The sequence below is a fragment of the Hyposmocoma kahamanoa genome, unplaced genomic scaffold (genome assembly GCF_003589595.1).
Source record: "Hyposmocoma kahamanoa isolate Upper Pololo Valley unplaced genomic scaffold, ASM358959v1 92, whole genome shotgun sequence".
In the NCBI taxonomy this organism is placed as follows: domain Eukaryota; kingdom Metazoa; phylum Arthropoda; class Insecta; order Lepidoptera; family Cosmopterigidae; genus Hyposmocoma; species Hyposmocoma kahamanoa.
The window spans coordinates 15,333,192-15,359,985 of record NW_020654748.1 but is presented as its reverse complement, the minus strand read 5'-3'; the positions used below and the strand labels follow the sequence as shown (position 1 = coordinate 15,359,985).

Sequence of the window (26,794 nt, the reverse complement as noted above, 5' to 3'; positions counted from 1 at the left end):
ACATCTGTTCTTTCGACATGATTGGATTTTTTATTAGGTATATAATAATAATATTAGTTTTTATAGAACACCGATATTTTCTAACCCTTAACTACTTAACTTTTTCATTGAAACTAAATTACCATCATAATTATAAAGGCTATTATGTAATTTAGAATATAAAATATGAAGCGAGGGAAAAGACGAGAGGGAAATGACGCGTTGATGTCTTTTCGTTGAGATGCGCGCTCCGCTTCTTTGTCTTGGCAACACCCGTGCAATGAAATTTACAATTAGGTTATAATTTGTTTATTATAACGTTTAAACGATATTAAATTTTTTTGTTTAGTACGACTTATATGATACGGTTCATTTAAAAATTCACTTTATTTTAATAAATTACTTACTTTCTGAGGTTCGACCGCCTAACTGGAAAGCTAATTTGAATTTTACATTGAATTATCAATCCTACACACTTCTGAAAGTCATTCTCAGCCTTCATAAATGTATTTCTTGGATAACAATATAAGCCTCTCCTTAGTCTTGTACTAACTCTACACCAATGTATGTATATTTAGTAATTTTAGGTACGCACTTTCTTGTTTTCTTGTCGAGACCTGCTTTCCCCTATATGCACCATCTAGAATGAATAGTACATTATATACTTTGTTGTTCACCAGTTTTAAAGACTAGCGACCGAGATAAAGAATTTTTTTGAAGTTCTTGAGCAAAACGATCTTTTGCAACACGCGCAATCTGTTCCCGGTAATAATGCCGCTTTCGTTTAGGTACTACATAAATATTTTTTAGCACTTGTTCCAGATTACCTTGCTGTCACAGAAATAAATAGTAAAAATTCACCGTCGACCATGGCATTGAGTGTGATGGTGCGAGATGGATGCGCTGTCCCGCTCGCGCCAGCAGTTCATTCACCCGGTGCCGCGAGTACGGAAGAGCGTTGCGCGGGCGCAGCCCCGACCGGCGGCGAGGCGAGGCGCGGGCGCGGGCGGCTGTACGCGGGTAGTCGCGCAGGAAGGACGTCTCCGACCATGAACCGAGCTACATTTTATCAGTTATCCGGAGGTATTGGTGCGCCAGGCCGTGTCGCGCAACTCTCCGCCATCATGCGCCTCTAACATCCCGATACTCAGTGACATATTGCATTTAACTAGACTGAAAGCAACATAGATCTCAACATAAGACTTATTTTTTACATTTTCTCTAATTTTAAGTGACGGTTTGAGTGACGTGTGGAATATTTTTTAAGTGTTAGGCATTTAGTGATGACATAAACAAAACATTTCCCGAGGATTTTCCGATTTGGATTGCTGGCATGCTTCTTGGTTGGATTAACATGTGGCTTGTGGTAAGATTTTTGTTTTGGTAATATAATTAATTACTAATTAATTATAATAATATTTTCTTTAATATTAAATACTTCTTATATATTTTGTATAGATGCTCATATAAACACAATGCATTTTACGGTGTGATGTATTATTTTTTTTGTTTTTTTTACTTTATACATATATTCCAAACTTTCTGTTATCTGTTTAAGAGTGACTTTTTTAATTTGGATGATATGTTAGAATAACTTTGTTGACGTGACCATTTTTAAACTGTTATTATATTTATTTTACAATATTTGAAGTCATGAATTTTATTCTAACTACTATTACAATATAAACCGGTATTTATAATAATATTTAAATTATTTTTTCGCATGTAAACAAACATTTAATATGTTTTATTTACATAACTTGCATAGATTAAAAACTAGGTATACATGCGTTTTTTGTTATTCTTAACTATAATTAGTATACTTGATAATGATTAAGTTAACTTTAACTAAATTAGTTTATATTATATTTAGTAGCAACACCCATAATCCAATCCATTGTAATCCATTGTACAACAGTTTTATTTACGGTACTAATAAAACCTTTAGATTAATATCACAAGGAAATACAGACAATCAATTTACATAACCGGTATATGACTTCTCAGACAATTAAAAATGTTTTTAACTTTCCTTGTAAATCAGAAAACCATCAGATAGAGATCGATATTTTACTCAATGAATTATTTATTTATTCATGTGTACTATTAATAACCTACAAAGTCCTACTCTTGAACGCAGCTTCTAAAAAAGTGTACTTCTTTTTATGTAATTTAGGGCGAAGACTAAATTTTAAATTAAGACCTACTTCTTTATTAGCTTTATTAAGCAATATTAGTCTCCCGTTATTTAAAAATAAAATCTACCCGTCAATCTGAAGTATTTAACAATATCATTCATCACATAGTAAATGAAACCATTCCACAATAATTACCTCAATTAGATTAGGCGTTATTTAAATTACAGCAAACAAAATTTCCCAAAATTTTAACTCAAAGGTTATAATTATAAGAGATGCCTGATTAACGTATTATAACTCACATGTGAAGTTAGATAAATCACAGCAAGTCTATTCTAACCTGTGTCTATTGACTGTATGGTAGACTCTATAATTAACTCACGCGCATATACTGCTGTGGTAACTATTGTTGTAGAGCAATAGATGTGCAAAAACAGAGCCTTGAACCTCCTGAGTTCAATCCCAAGGTGAGCACCACACGTGAGCCGCGCTTACGTAACTCATCCCCCGCCCCCACCGCCGCACGCGCCGCCCCCGCTTCGCAGTCTTTAGAAATGCACTAATTTGCGCACTAACGAGGTTACGTTTGAACGCTACGTGATTTTTGTTTTTCGCACATCTTTTCATCTCCCACGTCATTAAGAGTTGTTTGTAACCAAAAAAGTTTATTACAAATACAACTCTATTTTTAAGCTACTTGTCAATTGTATGCAACAAAAGAAATAGACTGTAACAAATGAAAGCATATTCTCATAAGTGCATTGCAATGTCAACGATAACCTTGAATCCAGGATAATAGTGCCAAAAACAAATTAACATTTCAAGCATATAGATATCTAATTATAATAGCTATGTTCACAAGTACACGAAGCGCAAACGTAGAGCCAAAAAACTAATAAAAAAGTAGGTAGCAACGATCAAAAGTGAGTCCAATGAAAAGTGCGGAAGATGCAAAATAGCGCGCGGGCTAGCGGTCGCGGTTTCGGCAATGACACACAACAACCGATGATATAACAACGGGCTGTCAAACCCGCGTGAAAACTCGGTCATTGAACCGCGGTGAGCTGGCACAGTGCTCACCGCCCGCGCCCGCGCACGCCTTTCGATCCCACTTACACCAGTTTTCGCATGTGCGATTTTTATATCTACGCCACAGATCATAAAGTTGAATGTTAAAAGTACGTTTTAGTTCATCATTTAAATTTTGAAACAGTAAAGATGTGAACTCAAAGTATTTCAACGCAAACAAGTGTTCATATTTTTGCCGTCATATTTGTTAGAAAGACAAAAACAAATTTAAATTGCAACAAGTTGCATGGCCGGTGATGTAAGACATCGCCCAACAACCTACATGACGTGGATGATACCTCGACAGGTTTTAATTTATTTATTGAATAAAAATACAGGATATTATACAATAAACAACAGTGTATAAGATTCATATACAGCCTAAACGAAATCTAACAAAAAAGTAAGATTGGATTCAAGTGGGCGTACCAGGAAGGTCCTTGATGGGTGAAAAGTAAATGTTGATGTGATGCGCACGCGCTACGGAGGGCGGAGGGTGGAGCCCCTTAATGCGTAGAACCTGTTTAAGCAACGGTACCTCTGAGCCGGGAGGCACATGCACCCATTATATAACTTTTTCTCGCTCGGATAACTCGATACGACCTTTCGATTACTCATGGGGAAATAATTACAGTTCTGTCGTAGTGCACAGGTGATATCATGGAATGTAAAAAAGTCGATGACCGCCGTTTAAGTCGTAATGACTTAATTGAATGATTTCAAAACAATTGGTATAGTTATTTTTTTTACATTGCCAACAAACTGGCATAATATGTGACTATATACAACTTTTTTTTATGACACCAAGTGACTTGCAAAAGTGAGTTGCAGTGCCACTCAGAGCTATAAATGAAAAAATCTGAGGGACACTACCACTACGCCCGTCACCCTGAGACATAAGTTGACAAATCTCATGTGCCTGTAATTTCACTAGCACCTTTACCCTTCAAAATCGAAACGCAGTTCAAATCAGTGCTTATTGGAGGAAGTAGGTAAGGTGGCAGTAGTTCCCTGGATGAACTCTTTCACAAGGAGCTCTACTGCTGCTTAGAGCTAGCAGCTATTACTTTAGAGTAATACATTATACAAATCACACACAATTAAAAGTATTAAAATATGATAAATATTGACCACAAATCATTACCTCATTTTGACAGAGTTTCTGAGACACAACTCAAGCACAATACAGACAAATATTTGTCTAGAAATAACTCTTCTACCTGTTTACAAAAGTTACAGTAAAAGTTGTCACGTGCACGTGTATAAAAACGGTAACATTGCATATGCATACCTGTTTTTTGTTGATTATATTACTAACCATACTTATAAATAATTTACAAACTTGACACTCAACCTTTAAAGGATTGTTGGAGTGTGCATGCTAGCCAAGCCTTCCGGTAGTATCGGCGCTCAATGGTTACCACATCATAATCATTATACACTATACAACACATACAGTACCGTTCATTCATTGTCTGTATAATCTTGTCACGTCGGTTAGTAACATTATTAATATTAAAATAGTCCTTATGTCGTTGAAAATAGCGATGATCTTTATTAGCTAGGAAGTTTTAGTTTACTGCGGTTATGTAGACACATATGTAGGTTGACAAAGTATGACGTGTTCCAAACTCTACTGGAATGCATTACGAAGAAACTCAAGCAGAAATGTCAAAGCGTTACTTCACAAGAACAAAGCTGCTTAATATTCATACAAACTCTTCTCTACTTCGAGCTAGCCATAATAGTTCCAGCCAGGACCTCCAAGACAATAATATCTTAGAGGTACTAGCTGTAGGTCTATTATTATTCCAGTTTGGTTGGTCTATTCTAGACATTTACAACAAACAAATTGGCATGCTCAAGTAAATCATACATACCTTCATAGATAAGTAGGTACGTATGTACCTATAGACTCTCCGTTTATACTCGTATATATAAAATCACTGGTTCAATGTGGCCTACACAATTAATGAAATTAGTATAGCTTGAAAACTGGTATATTCAAAAATCTTAACTTTGTAAACGTTACGAACTGTGAGAATGTGAGTTTTCTGTAACTCTAAATATCTATTAAATCCAGAGGCAGGACGTATCCTGCTGTGCTCTGATTTCACAGTTCATTTTTTACCCACGCAACCTAACGGTAGTCGCCCATAGATACCGTACGAGCCCTTAGGCAGCGTACGTAACACTACACCATGATGAATACTACCTGCTCTTGGGAATTTCGATGCAGTCCTGTTATTAAAGTGTGAGGTAATATGAACACCTACGCATATGGGTAACTTTCTGATAAAGTCAGCAAAAATTCTGCAAGTGTCTTATCGAAAAATAGAGACGAGTAGTTATAGGAATTGCGTACTTACTTAAAATATTCAATATGTGGAAAAAGTACAAATAAGAACATTTCTAGTTTTATGATCAAAACGTTTATGAAGCGAGAAGAAAAGTATTAAAAAACAAAACGTTTCTTGGAAGAAAAATGACTTGCTGGTGTCGACCAATTTTCTTAATATCTAATAGGTACCCTTTTAAAAATATGGAATCAGTTGTACGATAGCCGATCATATTTCTTGCACTGCGGTGAGACTCAACTGCTTGTAACGGTACGTCCTGACAAAGGCCCGTTGTCCCTGCCTTAATGCATTTTTGTCTACCTGCGATTTAACCACACTTGCTCCCACCTTTTCAAGTTTTTTGCTATTTGCTAACCATGGATAATCAGCTATGTTATTGTCGTAGTCGTATTTACATTATTGGAGGATTAGCGTTGCAATAAAAATAAACTTTCTTTGGAGTTTTACAGAAGTAATAAATTTTACTAAGCCATAGGTACATGGCGTACGACACTTACAAACATATTAATAGAATAGCAGATAGAGGTTAATATTTTGTGAATTTTTGTGATGTTCGTTGCAAAGTGCACCATTACCCGATCAAGTGTCAGTAAATACGAGTACATCAATCTAACAGTCGTATTACAAGATGTCATTATTTCGGGCATAACACTTATGTCGAAAACCAACAAAGGAAAGTAAACCGGCGAAGCGACCGGGCCGATCGATGAAAGTAAAGGCCAGTTCAGATCGCGGCGAGTCCCGTTACCCGGCCGGGCCTGGCTCACGGAATACTAAGCACTGACATACTGCGCGGCTTTTGACCCTCACCACATTCTAGTCTACCACTTCACACCTCTATGCACTCGATTTATCTATTTTAATAATGCATTGTTACATGTAACTGTACCTTTACTGCGTTAAGTCATCGATTTATTTAGATTGTATGACGACATCCGGCATCCTTAGCGTGTGTTTAAGTACCGTACTTTTAAGTGTGGTGACAAAATGGAATATTAAAATTGCATATACTCGCAATGCAACATTCGAGATTAAAATGTTTGTATGAAAGGAACAATAAACTGCATTTAGGGTAACGAATTATCTTAATAACTTAAAATATTTCTAACTAATTGCCTAAAGTAATTTTCCTAAACCACAATTACTCGAAGGTACAAGTATAATACTGAATTGTAAGACGAGGTAAAAAACACAAAATATAGTTTTTTCCATCTCTAACGGTTAAGGTATAATAAACAATCAGAGAACCGTCGCCCTTACATTTTTTTGCACTTTTTCTATTTCAGTCGCTTTGTTACTTTTCTTTGAAAACTACAAACTAAAAAATTCCAACCTATACAATTCGCCAAAACACTTGAGGGTACAATTTGTGCAAATGGCATTTTTTAGCGCATCTCGTTTTATTCTTCTCAAAACTAGCCATAAAACCCCAAGATCCGTTGTTTCTCAATACCTTTGTCTTCTCTGCATTGCAACTACGTCTATTGCTCTTGCATCAATTATCTAAGTGTACCGACAAAGGTAATTGCTGAAATTTCCTTTAAATTGCACATTTTGCGCTAAAAGTGAAATTGTTGATCATAAAATCATTTGCCCGTGAGGCAACGGGGTATATCGGGGCTGTGTTCCCGGAGACGAGATTAAATATTTCGCCAACTTTATCGGGATACTGCTATAACTATTATCGGTTCATATAGATATAGACGAGGACAACGACCCTACGCAAAATTCGCTGCATTGAGCTAGGTCTAGTGCATGCACATATGTATGGTGTCAACACGGAAGCACCGCGAGCGGGAGCGAACGATGCAACCCCTGGCCGCTAGACAGGGAAAAAGGCATGAATGAGTAGCATTGAAGCCTACCCCAAGAAGGGGGAAATCGAGTTTGTACTGTGGGCACTAGCACTTGTACAGATGTACGCTCGCCCTACGTCGCAAAGCATTTTACTTAATAGGATCAATAGTACTTAAGCCTTCGAACTTTACACCAAGCCTAACTTAAGTACTCTTTTTCAATATTAAATACAAAAATAAGCACAAATATGCAAACTATGCAAATTATAGCATACATGGTCATCTCTACAAGAAGAAAGAAACAATTTTGACTTTTAATACGGAATTTAGTAATATATTTAATCGAAAAATTACCGTCTCTACTTGCTACGGCCTGAAAACCAACAAATTGCTGAGCCTTTTAAGTTTTCTCCGACATTTTACGAGTATGTTCGCTCAAGTGAACATACTCAATCTAAATCAATCTCGATTTTCTTTTTATATTTCCAAAAAAATGTCAAATAGAAATCAAATACTTTAATCAGAAATTTAAAGGCACCAAAGGTTCTTAAAGTAGACAGCAAAAATAAATATTAATTATGTAAGTATATCAACAATGCTTATCGTAGCGAGTTGTGCTTCCCGCAGTGAGCAAGCAAAGCCTGCCTAAGAAGGAAATTGGTGGTGATGTCAATGACCCTGTGCCCAATACTTGGCAGTAGCACTCGCACAGTGAACGCATTTCCCGAGCACACGAGCGCAGCGACAGCGTGAAGCGTGCGATTTATTCGCGAGCGAGTGAGACGAGTGGCGCCGGGCGGCGGGTGCTAGCCAGTGGGACGAGGCACTGCGGCCGTTCACCCCGGAAGATTCAGTGTTTTGATACCGCACAAGCCTCCGCCGCAATGGAAAACTGCATTTTCTCTGATGCGCTTTGCTTTTCACGCTCTAATTGACCGCCAATTTATTTTTTTTATTTTAATGTGCTTTCAACTTTTTCAATACAATCACATGATATTAACGAGTTATTGGCAAATACAACCGATATTTTAAATTTATAAAACAATGCACTAATCGGAAAAATTTAAATATATGTATTATTAAAATTTCTCCAAGATTTCTGTGAGTCTACAGATTCAAGATATCAAAAAGCGTTCTAATTGGAGAACGAAACCTAATAAGACTTGTGTCCACTTGCACTAAACTTAAGTACTTCTTAAACCAATGTGTGCTATGCAAAAGACAATATATCGTAGTCTCTGACACGCAAAATACGACAAAATATCGTAGTCGCATGGAAGTCGAGTTGCGGACATCAGCCTGCCATACCATACCAGTCTCTTATCAATTTAAGCATTAGTTTAAAACTTACTAAACTTTGGTGAAGGTGGACATAAACATTTTTAAAAAGATTGGGCAATAGGTTATAAATACTGCTATCGGAAAGTATAGCAAAACAAACAATAAAGTCGATAGAGACTGCGAGGGTGCCAGCAAGCCGAAGCAGGCAGACGTTAGGGCAGGTCACGCGCCCTGGTTTTCAGAGTAACGCAACGTACGTCATACTTATATTACTGATCGGAAACCACTTAGGAAAAGTGAATTGTGTATTTTTAAGAATCATTAAAAATAAAGTAATTGGTTGCATGGGATTGAAGAAAGATAACGATAAACGTTAATCGAAAAAATATGCATATACGATGAAAAGGGTATTATATTAAATTCTTTTTTATTATATTATTATATATATTATATTAGTATTCGTAGTCATACACCACTATAAGAAAGCATTTAGCATTTCCTACTACTTCTGTAAGAGTGGTTTGGTACTACAATGGCAGTCGTTTGTAGCTGTTAACAGATTACAGGCTGTAAATAGTGAAATCAATATTGGATAATGGGAGGCGGCAGGGTGCGCCGTTCCGGAGGACTGCGAGTGCTGTCTCCCTACCACTGAAATAAGTCTTTGCTGAGCCTCTCTCCTGAACGTTTTGTTTACGTAGAGAACATTTTCGAATATTTTGAAGAGATTATTTTAGTTAGCATAACTACCCAAGCAATCATCGTTGTTACAAAGATAATCATAAACTATCTATTAATTTATAGTTGGTAATTGCATTAATTTACACATTATAATACGTTACGTAGAGTCCCTCGAAATTAGAGCTAATAGGTGTTTAACAGTTAAAGGATTTAAATACGTATCGAGTGTTGGTGGTACGGGAGGGTGCAGGCTGTGTCGACGACCCGCGAGAGTGAAAGCGTGTTCCGGGGTGGCTTTGCCGCCCGCCCCTGCCGCCGCCTGCCCATGCTTTCGCTACCGTACCGGCCGCACGCCACGCCGCACCTTGTTTTCAACTTGTTTTAATTGCACCACTTTACTCCAAGCAAATACAGTTTTCCAAATCAACCAAACAACTTATTTTGCTAATTGTTTGTTTTTCTTAGTGGTGTACGTAAAGTTTCAGTCAGTCTTTTCGTTTAATTTTACATTAGTGTATGGACACTTTATTCAAGTTTTGAAATATATATACGTGTATATTGATCAAAGATTCAGAAATCAGTATGTGAAATTAGAAAAAAATAAGTAATAATAGCATTTTTAACCAACTTAATATAATTCGTTCAGTGTCAATAGTCATGAATGACTACGATGACAACCGATGATGAGGCGGGCAAAGGAAAGCTGCGGCCGCCGCCGGCGGCGTTAGCCGGATCGGGAGCACGGTCAGGGCTCGTCGCGGCCGCCACACTACGGAAGTAATGAACTTGAATGCACCACGCGGTCGCACTGCGCTGCGCTGTCTCGCTCCAATCTAATAGGAGAACTCTAGGCGCGAACGTGACGTACTCACTGCATTTGCTGTCAAATTTGTCCGCATTTTCCATCACAGGCCGCTTTCGTCGTCGATGCGTTTATCGGAACGAGACGCGAATATGTGTGTCGATTGCATTCTCGGCGTCGTAAAAGTGCATCTAGGTCGGTCGGCACATCGGCGTCGAGTTAGTGCGACGCGCTCCGCGGCTAGACGTGGGGCAGGTCGGCGGGCTGAGACTACGTTGCATAATGCACCCCGTGTTCGCGCGGCGCGCACGGCCTAGCTTCACTCCCGCTGCCGCGAGTTATCCCGCGCGCTGACGTCGCCGGGTACCCCGCACCGCCAGCGCCAGCCTGCTGCGCCGGTTGAGCCGACATGAGAGCGCGGCGCCGGCTGCGGCCTCTCGTCCCATTGCTGGCGCTCCGCATACTCCTCGAGTATCTTAAGTCACTTGACGTCGCACTCGCATTCAAATCTCCGCCAAAGACTAATACAAAATTCTACCGCCGTCTTTGTAAATAGAACAGTTTATTTTCAAGAATGTCAGGAATAGTTTCTCACAAATTACTGTAAGTATAAACGTTTTGATTCTTTCTGGGGATATTCATCCAACCTTATGTATATTCAAATGTTACATAAATATACTCATACACTTCAAATTATAGCAGTAGTATATACGGCTAATATTTACATGAAGGAAGGATTTAAGCAATGACATTATACTTGTTATTTAGGATTGTAATATAGAAACAAAAAACAAGTTATGAACAAAATTAAGACAGGCGCAAACTAATTTTAAACAACAGATCCACCAAACTGTAATTAGACCACTCCCGGAATTTTAAATTTTAATAATAATTTTATTCGTTGTTTTACTTATTGATTAACATATGACAATTATTCACAACTGATTTTCCAAACAAAAAAATGTTATTAGCACACGGTAACATGTTTCTAGACTTTAAATTCATTGAATTAATTTGCGTCTTTGAAATAGATTAAATGCTCGGTGCTGTGACCATCACATCGTTATCAGTGGCAGTGTAAATTCCGCGTTCGCTACAAATACATAAATGTTATCTAGTTGCAGTGAAAATATATCCGCGTATTAGATTATTATTAGCCACAAGGTTATAGTTTTGAAGCAGCGGCGGCTCTCCAATATCGGGATATATGGCCAGTGCATCCCGGCGGCGGAATCAACATGCTTGGCCTTGCGTTATTTGGCACTGAAAACCAAAGCATATTGTATTTCTATTACATACCCAAAATTTTCTTATTCTGACACGCTATATAGAAACGTTCATTAGCGCACAATTCTAATTTTTGAGTACTGTATCACACTATTTAGTTACAAAAGTATAATAAACGTCTCCTTTCGTTGTTATATGTTTCTTAGTGTACATAAGTTATTGTATTGCAGCAGTAAATAGTATACTTAGAAGGTGAAAGCGAATGTTATAGCCTTTTGTCAAAAATATTGTTAATTATTAGTATTGAGCTGGCATGCAAAAGAAAAGGCCATATAACCAGCAGTGGGTGTTAACTGGCTGAGATGAATGAATGAATAACTATAAACAATATTTATTCAATTGAGCTTAATCAGTGGACGCGAATGCACACGGCGTTGTACCAACCGCGCTAGCGGGCGGGCGGCGCGGCAATCGCTGCGCAAAGGGCAAGTTCAAGTGCGCAAGCGCATCGCCGCATTGCACCAAGGTTGTTTCCTGGTGCGCGCGCGCCGAAGCGCGTCAACTACGTAACGCATGACATTACCGACACATTTCAATTTGTATTAAAAGCTTATATATAAAAAATATAAATATACATAAATATAAAAATATAGCATTCTATCTATACACATATCGAACATAAACCGCTTTTAAGAGCAACTTTTAAATTTTATATATTACACATAAGATTTAGCAGCAATAGAGCTTCTAGTGAAAGAGTTCGTCTAGGAAAGTACTGCCACCTTACATATATCTGCCGCCGAGCAGTAATGTTAACATTACAGCATTTAGGTATTGAATGGTAACGGTGCTTGTGAAATTACAGGCATAAGGAACTTTCCAACGTATGTCTCAGACGGGCACAGCGGCAGTGCCCCTCAGACCTTTGCGATTTAAAATCTGGATGTCACTGCAAGTGTTATGTACAGGCGTGTCGCTTACCAGTAGGCGTACAACTTGTTGGCCCTGTCACGCGATATTAAAAAAAAACATAAGACACGGTTGACGAAAAGTTGATAAAAATTAACTTGTGCAGATTAACTGCCTCTGTGGCCGAACTTTGCCGGACTGCCACGCAGAGGTACCAGGTTCGATTCCCGGGCCGGGAGAAATATTTGTTTGGCCTACATTTATTTCTCTCGTGAATTTCGTGTAATTTGTGGTTGTCTATGTTTGTGTCTATGGCACCCGCGACACAGGATTTCCCTAGTGCGGGGTTATGTTGAGTACGTTACGTTATTCTGTTATTATTAATTCATAAATATTTTGCAGAGTTGAATAATTTCAGGAGCAATAATTATTTCAAGCACAAAAATTTCCTTTTAGCATTTTGTTAATATTAATAATTATATTTTGTTAAGACTTTAAATAAACTGCTGCAATTAATTACTCAATAATAACTAGGAAAGCCAATTTAATTATTATATTGGTATATTCCCGTCCATTATGGAATTTAAAGTACATTATGTACAATTAGCTCGTTCCCTGCCATCCGCCAAGTTCAATTGTGCTATACATTGCTGTCAAAGATCAATAACCTCTCCTCGAGTGGTTGTAAAAAAAACCACTTGCGCGATAGAGAGTGGAGAAATAACAGTTTTTATAAGCTCCGATACGTCTACAAAATCGTTTATTGTGTTTGTACCATTACCATTGCCAACAGCGAGAATATTTAAACTAAGTATACACAGGGTGTAATCGTTAAATGTGCCCAGGCGATTATTTCACAAATATTATAGATATCAAAAAGCTTTAAACTGACATCGAAAGTACTTTACCTAATAGGTAAATCGACATCAATAACTTTTCAAAAACAAAACTAGTAGTATAGAAATTTTAACATTAAAATGTTAAAATTTCTAAACGCTCCCATATATTTAATATGACATTTGTAGAGAGGTTTTAGTTGACCTATTATAATCTGCCGTTCCAAAACAATTGAAAACGTGTTTATTTTTTTTAAATTTTGGATACAATATAATATATAAGAAATATTTATACGACTGAACGTTACATGTCTCTCTATTAAATGTATATTAATAAAATTTTAAGACATAAAGGAGAAGTCGACGTAAAATTCACATGAAAATGTGAAAGTTCAAAAAACGATCGTTTAGGATATGCCGCGGATACCCGCGAGAAGTCCTAAGGCAGTGTCAGGTCTGCGAGGGTACGACGACGGCGGCAGTAAGTGCGAGTCGCGTGCCCCGGATGCCATTGCGCAATGAAACAGAAATCACGTGCATGCGACCCCCGCACGCCTCTCGCCCCACCGTAATCATCTCGAGAGCCTACCGATCACTCACATGCCTTGCGTTTGTGAATAAACCCTTACGTAATCTAAAGTGCACTACTGCTTCAAACTGTAACTGTTAATATTATAAAATCACTTTCATTTATAAAATTAAATATTGTGTTTTGTAAAATCGTTGCGTATGTTACGTAAATTCAAACACACGAACCCAAAATATAAATATTTTCCCATCAGCACATGTCTATATTCGTAATCTCAATGCCATACCTACACAGCTGTCGTAATTGTTTAAAAATAAAGTATAATATAATAGATTTATCGGATTGGCTCGTCGACGGCCCCGACAATAAATGTAATTATGCTTGTGTCTAATCTTCATCAATATTAATTTCACTTGCGCGTCATTCGTGTCAGGCCCGATTTGTCCACGTCATTGCCAAACTATTATTATTGACTGAGACTACATAATTGTAAACATTTTCAAAATCTATTAATGTCAAGCTTCACTTCTCTGAAAAGTAAGTGTTAACTAAAGTCAGTGGTGTACTAGTAAAAAAAGAAAGTCCGAGAATAAAAGTAATAAAAATTGAACAATCAGAGGCCCATGTCTAATTTTTGACGCTTAACTGCAGTCACAAAAGGCATACATAAATGCATTACAAATGCAGCGCGTAATGTTTACAATAGCGCGCTCAAGCGACGCTTGCGCAACAATTTGAATGTCAAATGGGCCCGGTTTGGAAACAAATTTTCATTCTTACCGAGAGCAGTCGTCGGACCGCTGCCGACAAATTATGCAATGAAATGTTGAACTTGGCGATTGCTTAACCGATGTTTCCATAAGAACGTGCTTTTAATTTCAAAACGTAAATATTCAAAGGAGATTCAAGTATCCGGATATCAGCAACTATATACATTCGCATTTATTTTGTCCATTACTCATTACAATTATTTTCAGCAAAACATTTGCAGTCGTAACTTTTGTTTATTTCGGAATGCCCTTGCAGTTATTTGCTACATATAAAAACTGTTGACTCTACGTGCCTTAATCCTGTTCCGTGTTCCACGTGCACATTGCCAATTGGCAAAATTTCAGAGCAACGTCAACAAATATATTTCGATATCAATGATTGCTGACTGTGTTTCCGAAAGATTTGCTAATATTTGAAATATTTTTTACAGGTACATTTGCAGAAAATGAACACTGGAATATTCAATTAAGAAGACAAAAATTCTCACAAAATGAGACTAGTAAGTGCAATATAATTTTACAATCTTGCGTAGCTAAGTACATAAACAAGAAGTTGAAATTGTTCAGTATAAGTGTAATAGGTGTTGTATAAAGGAGGTCCTTCATTTTGTGTAACGATATTTTGGTTTTGTACTAAAAATATAAATAGGCAAAGGGGGAAGTGTTAGTGCGCAATGGAAAGTGCGCACTTATCACAAAACTGGGTCAGTAGTGGCGCCGCCCCTTTATCGAACCGCGGCTATGGCCTCTTCCTACCGAAAATAAACCTTGCCTTGATGTATATAGCCTTCAAAGTAGAACAACATTAAAATTGCAGCTTCGTCTGGAGGAGAAATGCATTTTACTGCGACATCACTTTGCATATTTTCGGGTCTAAAGAATGCTTCTCCGCCGGTGTTATTGTTGTCCGCTTAGTTTTTCTTTTAATATTAAACGATGAGAGCTGTTTGCATCAACTTGTGTCTGAACGATGTTAAACTGCTGCTGTATCATCAACAGTCGACGAACGAGGAAATGCCGAGCACGACAGTGGGGCGCACGAGCAGCCCGGAGAGCGCTGCAGCCGTGAGCGCGGTGAGCGGCGCGGGCGGCTACGATGTCACGCGCATGTGTGAAGAAGAGTTCGAGAGACTCACTGTCTACATCGTGCCTGACGTGCCCTGCGAACGCGGAACCCCCAACAGAGCCGAGAAGACTCTACCCCGCAGCTTGGCCCTTAGACCTTCAGCAGTATTATCTACCCCCAACACTCCGGTACGTACACCATTAAACTAAAACTAGCAATGAAATCTGCGTTAAAATTTCTCTACTAAATGACTCCACATAAAGTAGTAATTAAAATTCCTAATTAAATTCTTTCATAATGAAAGTTAATTAACTGATTGATATTAGGAATTTCATGATATCGATTTAGTCAATTACAATGTAAAACACTTGGTCTATGAGTATCTAAATTTTAGTTATTTCAATGTTTCTATAAAGGCTTTTATGTTTACAGACGGAAGGTGTGTGGAGCATAGGAGTGATCCCTCGAGGCACACGATTTGGGCCTTTTGAGGGCACCCGTACGCCCAACAAGCCCAATGATAAAGTTTCGTGGAGATACTACTGGAGGGTAAGCCATCCACTAGCGATTGTTTTAAACTAGGCTGTCACTTTTCCTAGGCTTCGTATCTTCAAATCCACACCATTTTTTTACAAAATTTGGTTACGGTCCTTGTAAATATTACCCTAAAAATCTATCAGTCCACCCGCAATCGAAGCCGTAGCACTAACACGAATTTAGACTTACTGTCATAAGTTGCTAAAGCTAGTTGCACTCTTGTCTTTAACTAACAACTTCCTCTCTATTTTGGGCCAGGTACAAGAAACTGTCAGGCATCATACGTATGGAAACATCAAGGTGAGATTAGGCTTTCGTTTTTTCTCAGGTGACGGTTTTACTATTTCTATGAATTCTCTTTTAACTATGTATTCTTCGGGTATGTAATAAGAAACGAATATTTTCTACATATGTAAACATTATTTATGTAATTATTTCCGGGTTTCTTATGTTAGACGACACAATACTGAGCTAATTATTGAAACACGCTTATCTACTCGTTCTACATTCAATAATGACATTGCATCTTGTCCTTGACTCCTTCTAAGTATATGTATAATGTAAACACGCGCTATCAGTTGCACGCGCATTGTAAATATCCTGCACGTGACACGTGCTCTCTATCACATGTGTTCCTTCTTTACACTAGATAAATAAAAACAACAATTTGAATAAAACCTCCGTATGTTAAACTTAAAACAGTGCACATACAACATATCCCGTGTAAACTACTTCCTATTATACTAGTACTAGTGTTTTCATAGTTCAAGTTTATGTTAAATTATGGTCGTGCTTGCAGATATTCAAAGACAGTGACTACTATTACCTGGACGGATCGGACACGAGTGTAGCGAACTGGATGCGCTACGTTGCCTCTGCTTACTCCTTGTCCGTGATGAACTTGGTCGCATGCCAGCACCAAGAACACATATACTTTTATACCATCAGGTAAATTCACATCACTGCATTCCGCACAACACTTTTAAATACAGTTAAAGTGCCAAAATTCAGAAAAAAAGGGTTCACTTCTAACATGCTTATTTTTTTCTTTTCAGAGATATCATGCCAAACGAAGAGTTGATGGTTTGGTATTGCAAAGATTTTGCAACCAGACTAGGTTACGACATCGATCCTGAAAGAGCAACATATTCTATATGTAAGTATTTATACTCCAGTGGAAATCAGGATTCTAGCATAACTTTTAAGAGGAACATAATTTTTAACATAATTTATTTATACAGGTAAAGAAGAAACCATAAAAAAAGCCTACGGTTTGCCGCCAGCACCCGTACATCCCGAAATTGCCTTTAACCACATGAAATATGTACTCGGTTTAACTAACACCAAGGAATTACTAGAAGCGGAAATACCCAGTCGTCGAAGAAAACGTGAAGCCATTGATAAAACCTATCAAGACAGCGCTCCGGCCTTGCCGCGTGAAGAGTCACGTACCATCAATAAGAACGAAAGATCTGTCGTTAGAACGGATATTTCCACAAACCTAATGCACAATAAATCCGAACACGCGATTCTCCATGAACAACGTCCTTTGACACCGATCGGGTTAATGCAACCACCATCTCCAGTAAAAATTCATCACAGGGAAAATCCAACCTTAATTATACATCAACACAAAGAAAGTACCTCACATGTGGTAATACATCAAATGGATAATCCTAGAATTCACGGCAGTCGATCACCTGCCCAAAATCAACACTTTAGAGATATGCGAGGACCGTCTCCTATGTCACAAAACCATCACGAAAAGTTGGGAAGTAAATCTCCCAATCTAACCCACTGCAGTGCACCTCACTATGAGCACCAACTGACTCCAAACGACGGCTCTGTTAGATCGGATGAAGGCTACCACAGCAATGGCTATCATGACGAATTTACTCCTCCGGAAGATTCTAGTGACTCTGATGTGGAAAACTATGTATTGGATTGTTCTAATAAAACAAATGAACCTAAAGAAACTGTCATAGTTCAAAAAATGGACCAGGACATGCACCGTAATGAATACAGAAAAGTCAAAATCAAAATGCCTAGAGCATACCAATATCAGAATCACAAGGATATGGATTGTGAAAGTGAAAAAGAATTGATAATTGCCGAAGAAGTGACCGACGTGTTACCTCAGAATTTGTCACCACCGCGGCGTGATCCTGCTACCTCAACTGTCATTGTACTAGAATCGTCTCAAAATACTGTGGTGCCATTGAATAAACCATATTACGAGGATGGCACGGTATCGCCTACTCCACAACCAGCTTTTATGAGATATTCTCCACCGGACACTCGAATTTTGGAAACCATACTAACAGGGAATAGAATTGATACCAACAACAACGATCCTAGCCGTCGGCAACCAAACGCCACACCACCACCTTCTTCGCCGACTGAAATGGCGTATTCTTATAAAAAGAGCCAAAGGTATGGCAACGCTTGCAGCCCAGACTCAAGTTCGAATTTAACTCCTTTGCCGTCATTACTGCCATTACCCCAGCAACTGCCAGCACCCAATGCGGTGTCTGTGTATTCGTCCTCACCACCACACACTATTCCCCATACCACGGAAATCCGTGAAATTCGAGAAATAAGAGAGATACGTGAAACTCGTTATGAGAGTCACTATCCAAATTACTCATACAGCTTGTATTCTCCGCCAAATTCAACAATTATTACTCAATTGGGATCTCCTCCAAGCACTTATTCACCCACTGTGTCTTCGACCCATCAGTACGAAAGATCACCAAATGGACAAAGTAATCATCACTATCCGTCATCTACTAGCGTAATTACACTTAAGAACTGTTCTCAACTGAGTTTAATTCAAAATTCTAACGTAAACAATCAGCTCGTCCCGCCCCATGGCAGTATGAGTCCTGATGACTCTTGCAACATGCTGTTGAGCCCTAATTCGCAGTCATCGAGAGGGTACAGAAGTTTGCCGTATCCATTAAAGAAAAAAGATGGAAAAATGCACTACGAGTGTAATGTGTGCTGCAAGACTTTTGGTCAACTTTCTAACCTAAAAGTTCACTTGAGAACCCATTCAGGAGAGCGACCATTTAAATGTAACGTTTGTAATAAATCATTTACACAGCTGGCTCACCTGCAGAAACATCATCTTGTACATACAGGGGAAAAACCTCATCAATGCGATATTTGCAAGAAGAGATTTTCGTCCACGTCGAATCTGAAGACACATTTACGTCTACACTCGGGTCAGAAACCTTACGCGTGCGATTTATGTATGCAGAAATTCACACAATTCGTCCACTTAAAACTACATAAGCGACTTCACACAAATGACAGGCCATACGTGTGCCAAGGATGCGATAAGAAATACATCAGCGCTTCGGGTCTGCGCACCCATTGGAAAACCACGAGTTGCAAGCCCAACAATATAGAAGAGGTTCTGGCCATCACCAATGCTGCCAATACGGAATGTATAGGTAAGTTTTTAACTTCTATTAATTATCTTATTGATAATTTAATTTTTTGTTGCATAATTTATTTCACATATTTATTTTAGTCCTTCCTTGCAATTCACTAAATAACATCACATTTTTTATTATTAAACATATTTTTAACAACACCGACGAATCGCGGGCGTGGTCGCGAGAGCAACTGCAAAGCGCTGCACTTTCTCCTCGTAGGTGAACCGAAACTTTCACTTGCGCTCTCACTGATCGCAACCGATTTCATTTTCGCGTGCACTTTGCAGGTTCCGTCGACAAAGACTGCCACGAAAGAGAGGGGCACGAATACGAGGCTCACTCAGCTTCACAAGGAGGGCTGGTGGGAGCCGGAGGGGCGCGAGTGCCGATGTCTCATAGCGAGGCCCTGCTGGGGGGGCACGCCCACTCCACCACGCCACACCTGGTGACGGGGCATGGGTCGCTGTCACCGACGCAGTACCGGGCGCTGCCACCGCCACCGGACCACGAACCGCAACACTACGGCACGCCTGCCGTTGAGTCGCGACCTAGCGTCATCGAATCCAGCCAGCCACTCATCATTGAGTGCACTTGAGAGCACCGCAATCCGCAGCCGCTCTCATCGTACTCGTCGGACGCGTGTTTCCCCGCCGCATTATGTGATTCCCCGCTTGTGATCTATCGAAAGTATTTGAGAAAAGGACTACACAGAGACGAGCTCGTCGCCTCGTCTCGACCAGTGGCTATGAGATTACGATATGAACGTTAAGTTGTACATTTGTAAAATAATTAGAATTTATTATGAATGTGAATACAATACTGATAAGTACTAAGTACTTATATAAAGTTAGTCCTCTTGGGAGCCTGTAAGTAATAGGTAAGTATTAAGCATTTGACTACTACATATAAGGTTTCAGCAACCTTTGTTTATAATAATGCTCAATTTTATACATAAAAGTAGAATTCTATTGTAAATAGGATTTTTGTGACATCGACGTAATTAATTTCTTTTTTCCATGCAATGTAAAAAAAACGCATAATAGATATACTTACGTTATAAAGTCCAAGCATCATGTTTACTTTGATATTAAATAGCAATATTATACTGTATTTGGCCAGGATTTGGATGTTCATCTGCAACCTTGATGTAGTAACAATCCTGAAGGAACACTTCACCAAAGAGTCCAATCTGTCGTTCACTCTTCATACCACCCGCTGTTTCAATTGACAACCTTGCTGCCTCACAGGCTAACTACAAGTTTTTTTTGTTTTCAAAGTGTTTAACCACTGTATATGGTATGTATTGAGTATTTGGAAAAAATCAACTGATTAGAAATAAGTGCCAAAAGCGCATGATATTTTTAAGTTTCGTAAGAGACGTTCGTATAGTATATTTTAAATCGTTGTTCCTATGAATAAAGGAGAGTAAGCGCATGTGTGCATAAACCTATGTCTAATATTATTTAGATTAGAATCGATGAATTGTGTACATTTCCCTACGCTAGAACAAATGGTGCTTCACATCGTAGAGTAGTGATCGGTTCGGTCAGATCGCGTAGGCCGGTCGGTCCGACGGCGTAGCACGACGAACGACACTGCGATTAATGTTAATTCACCGAGTCTACTAGTTACTATTTTATACTCCAAATTCCAAGCAATTATGATTCTCCTATTCGAAAAGGCTGACATAAATTTAGTAATGTAATGTTTGGTGAAGATTTTAACATAAGTACCCAAAAGGATTACACGATGTGTAAGAATGAAGCAGAATCGTTTGTAATAAGGTGTTAGATCATACGTGATGTAAAAACCAAACAATAGCTTTTTGTATGTTTCTATCGTTCGTATGTACGTATTTAAGATTTTTACAAGCTAACACATATAAATCTATCCATTCGTATATTTTATACCATTTCTAGTGCTAAAAATTTATAGTGTTTAAAATTCGAAAGGACTTTTCTAAAAGCGTGATTGAAAAAGAAATCTTTGGCGAATATCCTTTAAGTCTTCATTAATTCAAAGTCCAAATTACGTATAGTTTCCGTATCGTTATAGTTAAGCAACATGTACATTTTATGAGCGAATAACGCATTACAAATTCATTTCAATGTATCTTGAAGACACGTACATAACAGTAGTATACTGATTTCTGATGAACAAGAAAACTTTCGTATGTCTAGTTTAATCTAGAGCAAAAACTCAGTAAAAATATTTTTCTAAACGTGCTATTGTACAATTTATTGTCCTAAACTTATATTATAATATTGAACTAAAGTATTGAAGTTATATAAAATTTAATTGAGTTTTATTTCCGTGTTATTAAATTTTCGACGTCGTTTGGGTTTAATACAGTATGATGTTAAATTTATTACATTGTATTCTGCAAAATTATCATTTGTCAAAGCGCATAATATTAAATCAAATTAATAAATTCACTTGTTTATACTCTAAGAACTTCTCGTCATTCCTTATTAGAACTAAATATTTATATGAAGAGTTATTATATTTTCATTGATTTTTACATAACTGGTATAGTTATACTTACTTTGTAAACGCAAATAAAACAATCTGTAAGGTGCAAGCATCAAATCGATTATGTAACTTTGATATAGGTATATTTACTTACGTACCTACGTTTAAAGACTACTTTATTCGAAAAATGTTACATTTATCAATCTGATGTAGACTTAATGAAAATTATAGCAGCACTTCTATTTTCACCAACTCAAAAGTATAAAATTGTAAATATACTTCCTTATCGATATTCAATTTTTTTCCAATATCAATGTTTACGATATCCCATCAGCCGATAAATTATAGATCTCATCGAAAAATCTTGTATAAAACATTGTAACAACTTAAAACACTTCATACGTAATAATAATAAAGGTTTCAAATTCGTTAGTGTACGATTTGTACGATTTTGTAATTTATATATTATGTAGAACATTTTTTATTTGTCTTCCCATTATATATAATATTGGTCATTTGCGAATTTGACTGTTTTTGTAGGTAGTACAAGTCCCTTTACAGTATTCAAGTTACGTCATCAAATCGTACACTAATAAACTAGTGACCCTATAATGTACAATACCTCACGGTTCTGCAAAGTAAGCAATAATATTGTCACTACCATATATATCTAATACAACTTTGGCTAAAATATTTATAGAAATGTATTGGACTCGACACAATGTAACGAGTTATATGTCTAACTTATACGCCAGAAATTTATTACTATAAAGGCTTGTAATTTTGTACACCTCAATCAATAATTGTTTTAAAACACCAAATCCATTAAAACAGGAGTAAAAAATAAATCGTTATTTCATTGTTCCAACCTATTAGCGTATCGTGACATTAATTTATTTAATATTATTAGAAAATGACTTTGTTTCATTAAGACTCATGTTTCATCGAAAATAGAAAATTAAAAAAAGGTATTAACCTGTTGTTAACGTAACACTGACGGGCGGCCGCCATTACGAAAAAACTTCGTTGACGAGAAACACAGACCAAACAAAAAGGACAAATTTTCGTTTTCATTGGATTCACTGTGGAAGATATTATAATAATTATAATTTATAAACAGTACCTGGAGTCTCATTTCTATGTCTATATAAAAAAAACATTCATTTTTGTTCGCAATAAAACAGCCGTAGACAATGTTCTACGTCTGTTTTATCTACGTATATTTTCTATTTTACATCATTTTGTAATAATGATAAGTGATCAGTTTATCCTTTATAACAAAATGATTGCAGTAGAACATGAAGAGTGTAGATTGGTTTCGTTGTAATTTTTATATACCTACATCTATTATTTATTTAAGTAACGTTATAATCAAAATTCATTTTAAAAACTACTATTATTATGACACAACAGTGACTTTGAGGCTATCAGCGCTAATAGTAGTGTAACCCACATTTAATTGACTTTTTTTTGTACAATTTACTTATTTTTTTACTGAATGTTATTTTCATGTTTAAAAAAATATTAACTATTACATTTTTCTATTGTTTAATTTTTTTAAATGTGGATTTAAGCACTTTTGCGCTGAAAGACTCAATTAAGACGAGACGTACGGCTGTTAGATACTTTAAAAAGTATTATGCACAAGTTGTAAAGTACTTCTTCTTTATGGATTTCGTTGCATTTGTAGAGTTTATAGAACTGATATAGATCTACAAAGCGTGAACGTGCCCGTTAATGTATCACTAAAAGGTTATACTTTCTCCAAAACAGGTCATGCCGATATTATATCTCATCCTATAATAAACTGTGAAATTAGAGGTAGACTCTTAATTGGATCATTATAGGACGTAGAAGTAAATTAATTATTAAAAACGGTGGCATTGTTAAGTTTTTATATATTAAGTCTGAGTGAAATGCAAGACATCTCTGTTAGAGCAGTTGTCGCCTCCGAAGGAGCGAAATTGATCGACGTTTCTTATAAGGCGTTTCTTATATAATTTCTCAAAAAGTTCATAGGATTGGAGTTCGCTTGTGGGATCTGTGGTAGCGTTGATAGCGTATAGTTTCCATGAACAACGTCCTTAATTTCTCTACCGTACGCTCACGGTGGAGAAATTAAGTACGTCAATATGTTCCGTAGAAATCAGCATTTCTTTATTTATATTTATGCGGATGAAATAATAACGACGTTGTCGAACACAAAATTACGATTAACTTACAGACAAAGGATGAATTGCGAGCTAACTTTTTTTTCTAGAATAAGAAAAGTATAACGTGATAAAAAAAATCGAATGAAATGAATTGAGGGAGTCAAAACAACCTTTAGAATCGCCTTTTTGTTGTAGAGTGTTTAATCGTTCTAATAGACATTTTGCTAAGAAATTGATACAAGATGCAGGTCTTCAAAGTGTGAGAAGAAGCGATGTTCAAATGTAGGAGGAACAAATGTAGAAGAACTCCTTATGAAAGAAGTATTGTGAAGTTTATCCAGGGAAGTGCTGCCACCTTACCTATTTCTGCCACAAGTCAGTAATGTTGAGAATTATATTTGCTGTTTTGACGGGTAATTGTATGCGCGCAACAGGTAACGGTAGAATAGACCTCATTATAAAAAAGTTCGTTCAGGACAGTACGGCCACCATATACCTATTTCTGCCGCTAAGCAGTAACGTGATAGTTACTGTGTTTCGGTTATGATGGGTTAAGGGTGCTGGTGAAATTACAGTCACATGAGACTTGTCAACTTATGTCACAGGGTAACAAGAGCAGTGGCAGTGTCTCTCAGACCTTTGCGATTTAAAGTTCTCAGTGGTACTGCAGCTGCTATGGATCGGCGTGTCGCTTAACACCGAGCGCACGATTTATTCGTCCCGTCAGCCTTCGTTCACACGGCATTGTCCTGCACGATTATAAACAGATAGACGGCGGGGTGCTCACACGATATATTTTCATGCGATAGACGCAACGTTCACACAGTAATCGCCACGAGAACATGTCTGTGATGGATTCACGCTTTGTTGCACTTTTATATTGGCATAGAAGACGCCAACGGCTTTGCCGCCGAAAGAACAGAAGGTATTTACAGACACATTTGAAAAATTGTACGAAAATTTGAGAAATGATGAACAAAGACGGGCCCTTGACCCAGTAAAAACATCAATAAATCGTTGTCCACGATTCGCCGGTAATTTTGTATTAAAAAATTATGCAAGCCCTCCTTCCAAAAGATACTTCAGTACTAGACGCCGTCGCCGCTTATTCGGTAAAAAACGTGTGACTTCGCGCCGTGTGAAAGAGATGCATTAATACTATGCATTAATACACACCGAATACGTTAAATTTCATAAGATTTGCTTGACAAGTCCGTTGTCTATTCGATAAACGTATAGCTGTGCGCGTGTGCAAACACCGTGTGAACGGTTCTATGTATAATTTCGGTTCTATATATAAGGTTCTATTTATACTGCAAAAAAACGCGCAATACAGTGCCGTGTGAACGGGGGGTCACTTGGTATAAAAATAACATAATGGTTTTATTTTGAATTTTGACCACGCGAGCGCATTGATTATGTAGGAATGGTTGAAGATGATAGGCGCAAAGTGCACGAAACTTTTAGGACTCAATTGGAAAATGAAGTATTTGCAAATAATATAGTGTTTATTTATGTGTATATAATTTAGTTCATACAAAAGATTCTACATTATTAGTCACTAGACAAAAAGAAGTGGCAAACTATAATAAATAAAATGGAACAACATAAATCTCTACAATATAAATTCTACATCTGTCTACAATTACAAATATTTAAGAAACTATACATGAACCGAGTACACAGACCTTTTAAATTAACAATACTTGTACGTAGTATATTCATTAATCACAATATCAATAAAAAAAACTTGAGGTGCACGAAAGCCTCCCCGCACGACGTACATTACTTTCCTGAGCAACAATAAATAAACAAAATACCGCACGCACTCATAGCCCCGCACTAGGGAAACCGTGTATCGCGGGTGCCATGGACACACACATAGACAACCACAAATTACACCCAAACTCACGAAAGTAATAAATGTAAGCTATACTAATATTTCTCCCGGCCCGGGAATCGAACCCAGGAACGTTCGGCCACAGAGGCAGTTTGAAACGTTAAAATGTTACCGACTAATTTCGTTAATACAATCTTAAAACTTTTCTATTGAACAGTAGTCATTTTGCAGATGTGGCGTTATTATCCCAAGCAAATCGTACGAACATTAACGTATTAGGTGTGCAGTGGCGCATAGTATTATGCACCTCTTTTACACGGCGTGAAGTCATATGTAGAGATGGGTTAAACTGCTTATTTTTTTAAACGTTTAAACTGTATGCTTTTTTAAAAAAGCGTGCTTTTTCAGTATAAACGCTTTTTCACTTAAACGCGTTTTAGTTTGAAGCCAACAAAATCGTTTAGAAAACGTTTAAGCGCATAAACTTTTTTTTTTTTTTAAAGTTTGCAACGTTGTGTTGATAGCGAAACGCAAGAGTAGACTACTAAAGGTTTTAAGATAAGTAAGGTTTTTTGTAAAAAACTTGATATATTTTTATTTATGAAATAACATTTTTATATTAACATTTTGTTCATTGGCGTTTAAAAGCGTTCAAAAACATAAGTTGTTTAACCTTTGTTGTTGTTTAACCGTTGAAATTTATTTCTTATTTATTTATTTCTTATTTTTTTAACGTTAAAACGTACGTTTAAAAAGCGTACTTGTTAAAACGCTTTTCATTTAAACACTTTTTAGTTTGACGCTTAAAAAGTCGTTTAGAAAAATGTTTAAGTGCATAGACTATAAGTTTATAAAAGCTTGCAATGTTATGTTGAATTAATTTGTTTAGGAAACATAGATGGCGCTA

At 37.3% G+C, this 26,794-nt stretch overlaps 1 protein-coding gene across 3 annotated transcripts; it reads left to right on the top strand.

Moving 5' to 3' along the window:
- The first annotated feature begins 1,055 nt into the window (after nucleotides 1-1,055).
- On the top strand, nucleotides 1,056-22,770 carry LOC113236414. Of its 3 annotated transcripts, none has more exons than XM_026472454.1 (9): nucleotides 1,056-1,345; nucleotides 14,808-14,876; nucleotides 15,376-15,630; nucleotides 15,875-15,991; nucleotides 16,238-16,279; nucleotides 16,779-16,927; nucleotides 17,035-17,135; nucleotides 17,221-19,437; nucleotides 19,710-22,770. In XM_026472454.1, exons 2-9 carry the CDS (start codon nucleotides 14,868-14,870, stop codon nucleotides 20,015-20,017), a joined length of 3,198 nt encoding a protein of 1,065 aa, XP_026328239.1. In that variant the 5' UTR covers nucleotides 1,056-1,345; nucleotides 14,808-14,867; the 3' UTR covers nucleotides 20,018-22,770. The 3 variants fall into 3 exon arrangements, with proteins under 3 accessions (XP_026328239.1, XP_026328238.1, XP_026328240.1); XM_026472453.1 differs by lacking the exon at nucleotides 1,056-1,345 and adding an exon at nucleotides 10,328-10,708; XM_026472455.1 differs by lacking the exons at nucleotides 1,056-1,345; nucleotides 16,238-16,279 and adding an exon at nucleotides 10,328-10,708.
- Nucleotides 22,771-26,794: the final 4,024 nt, after the last annotated feature.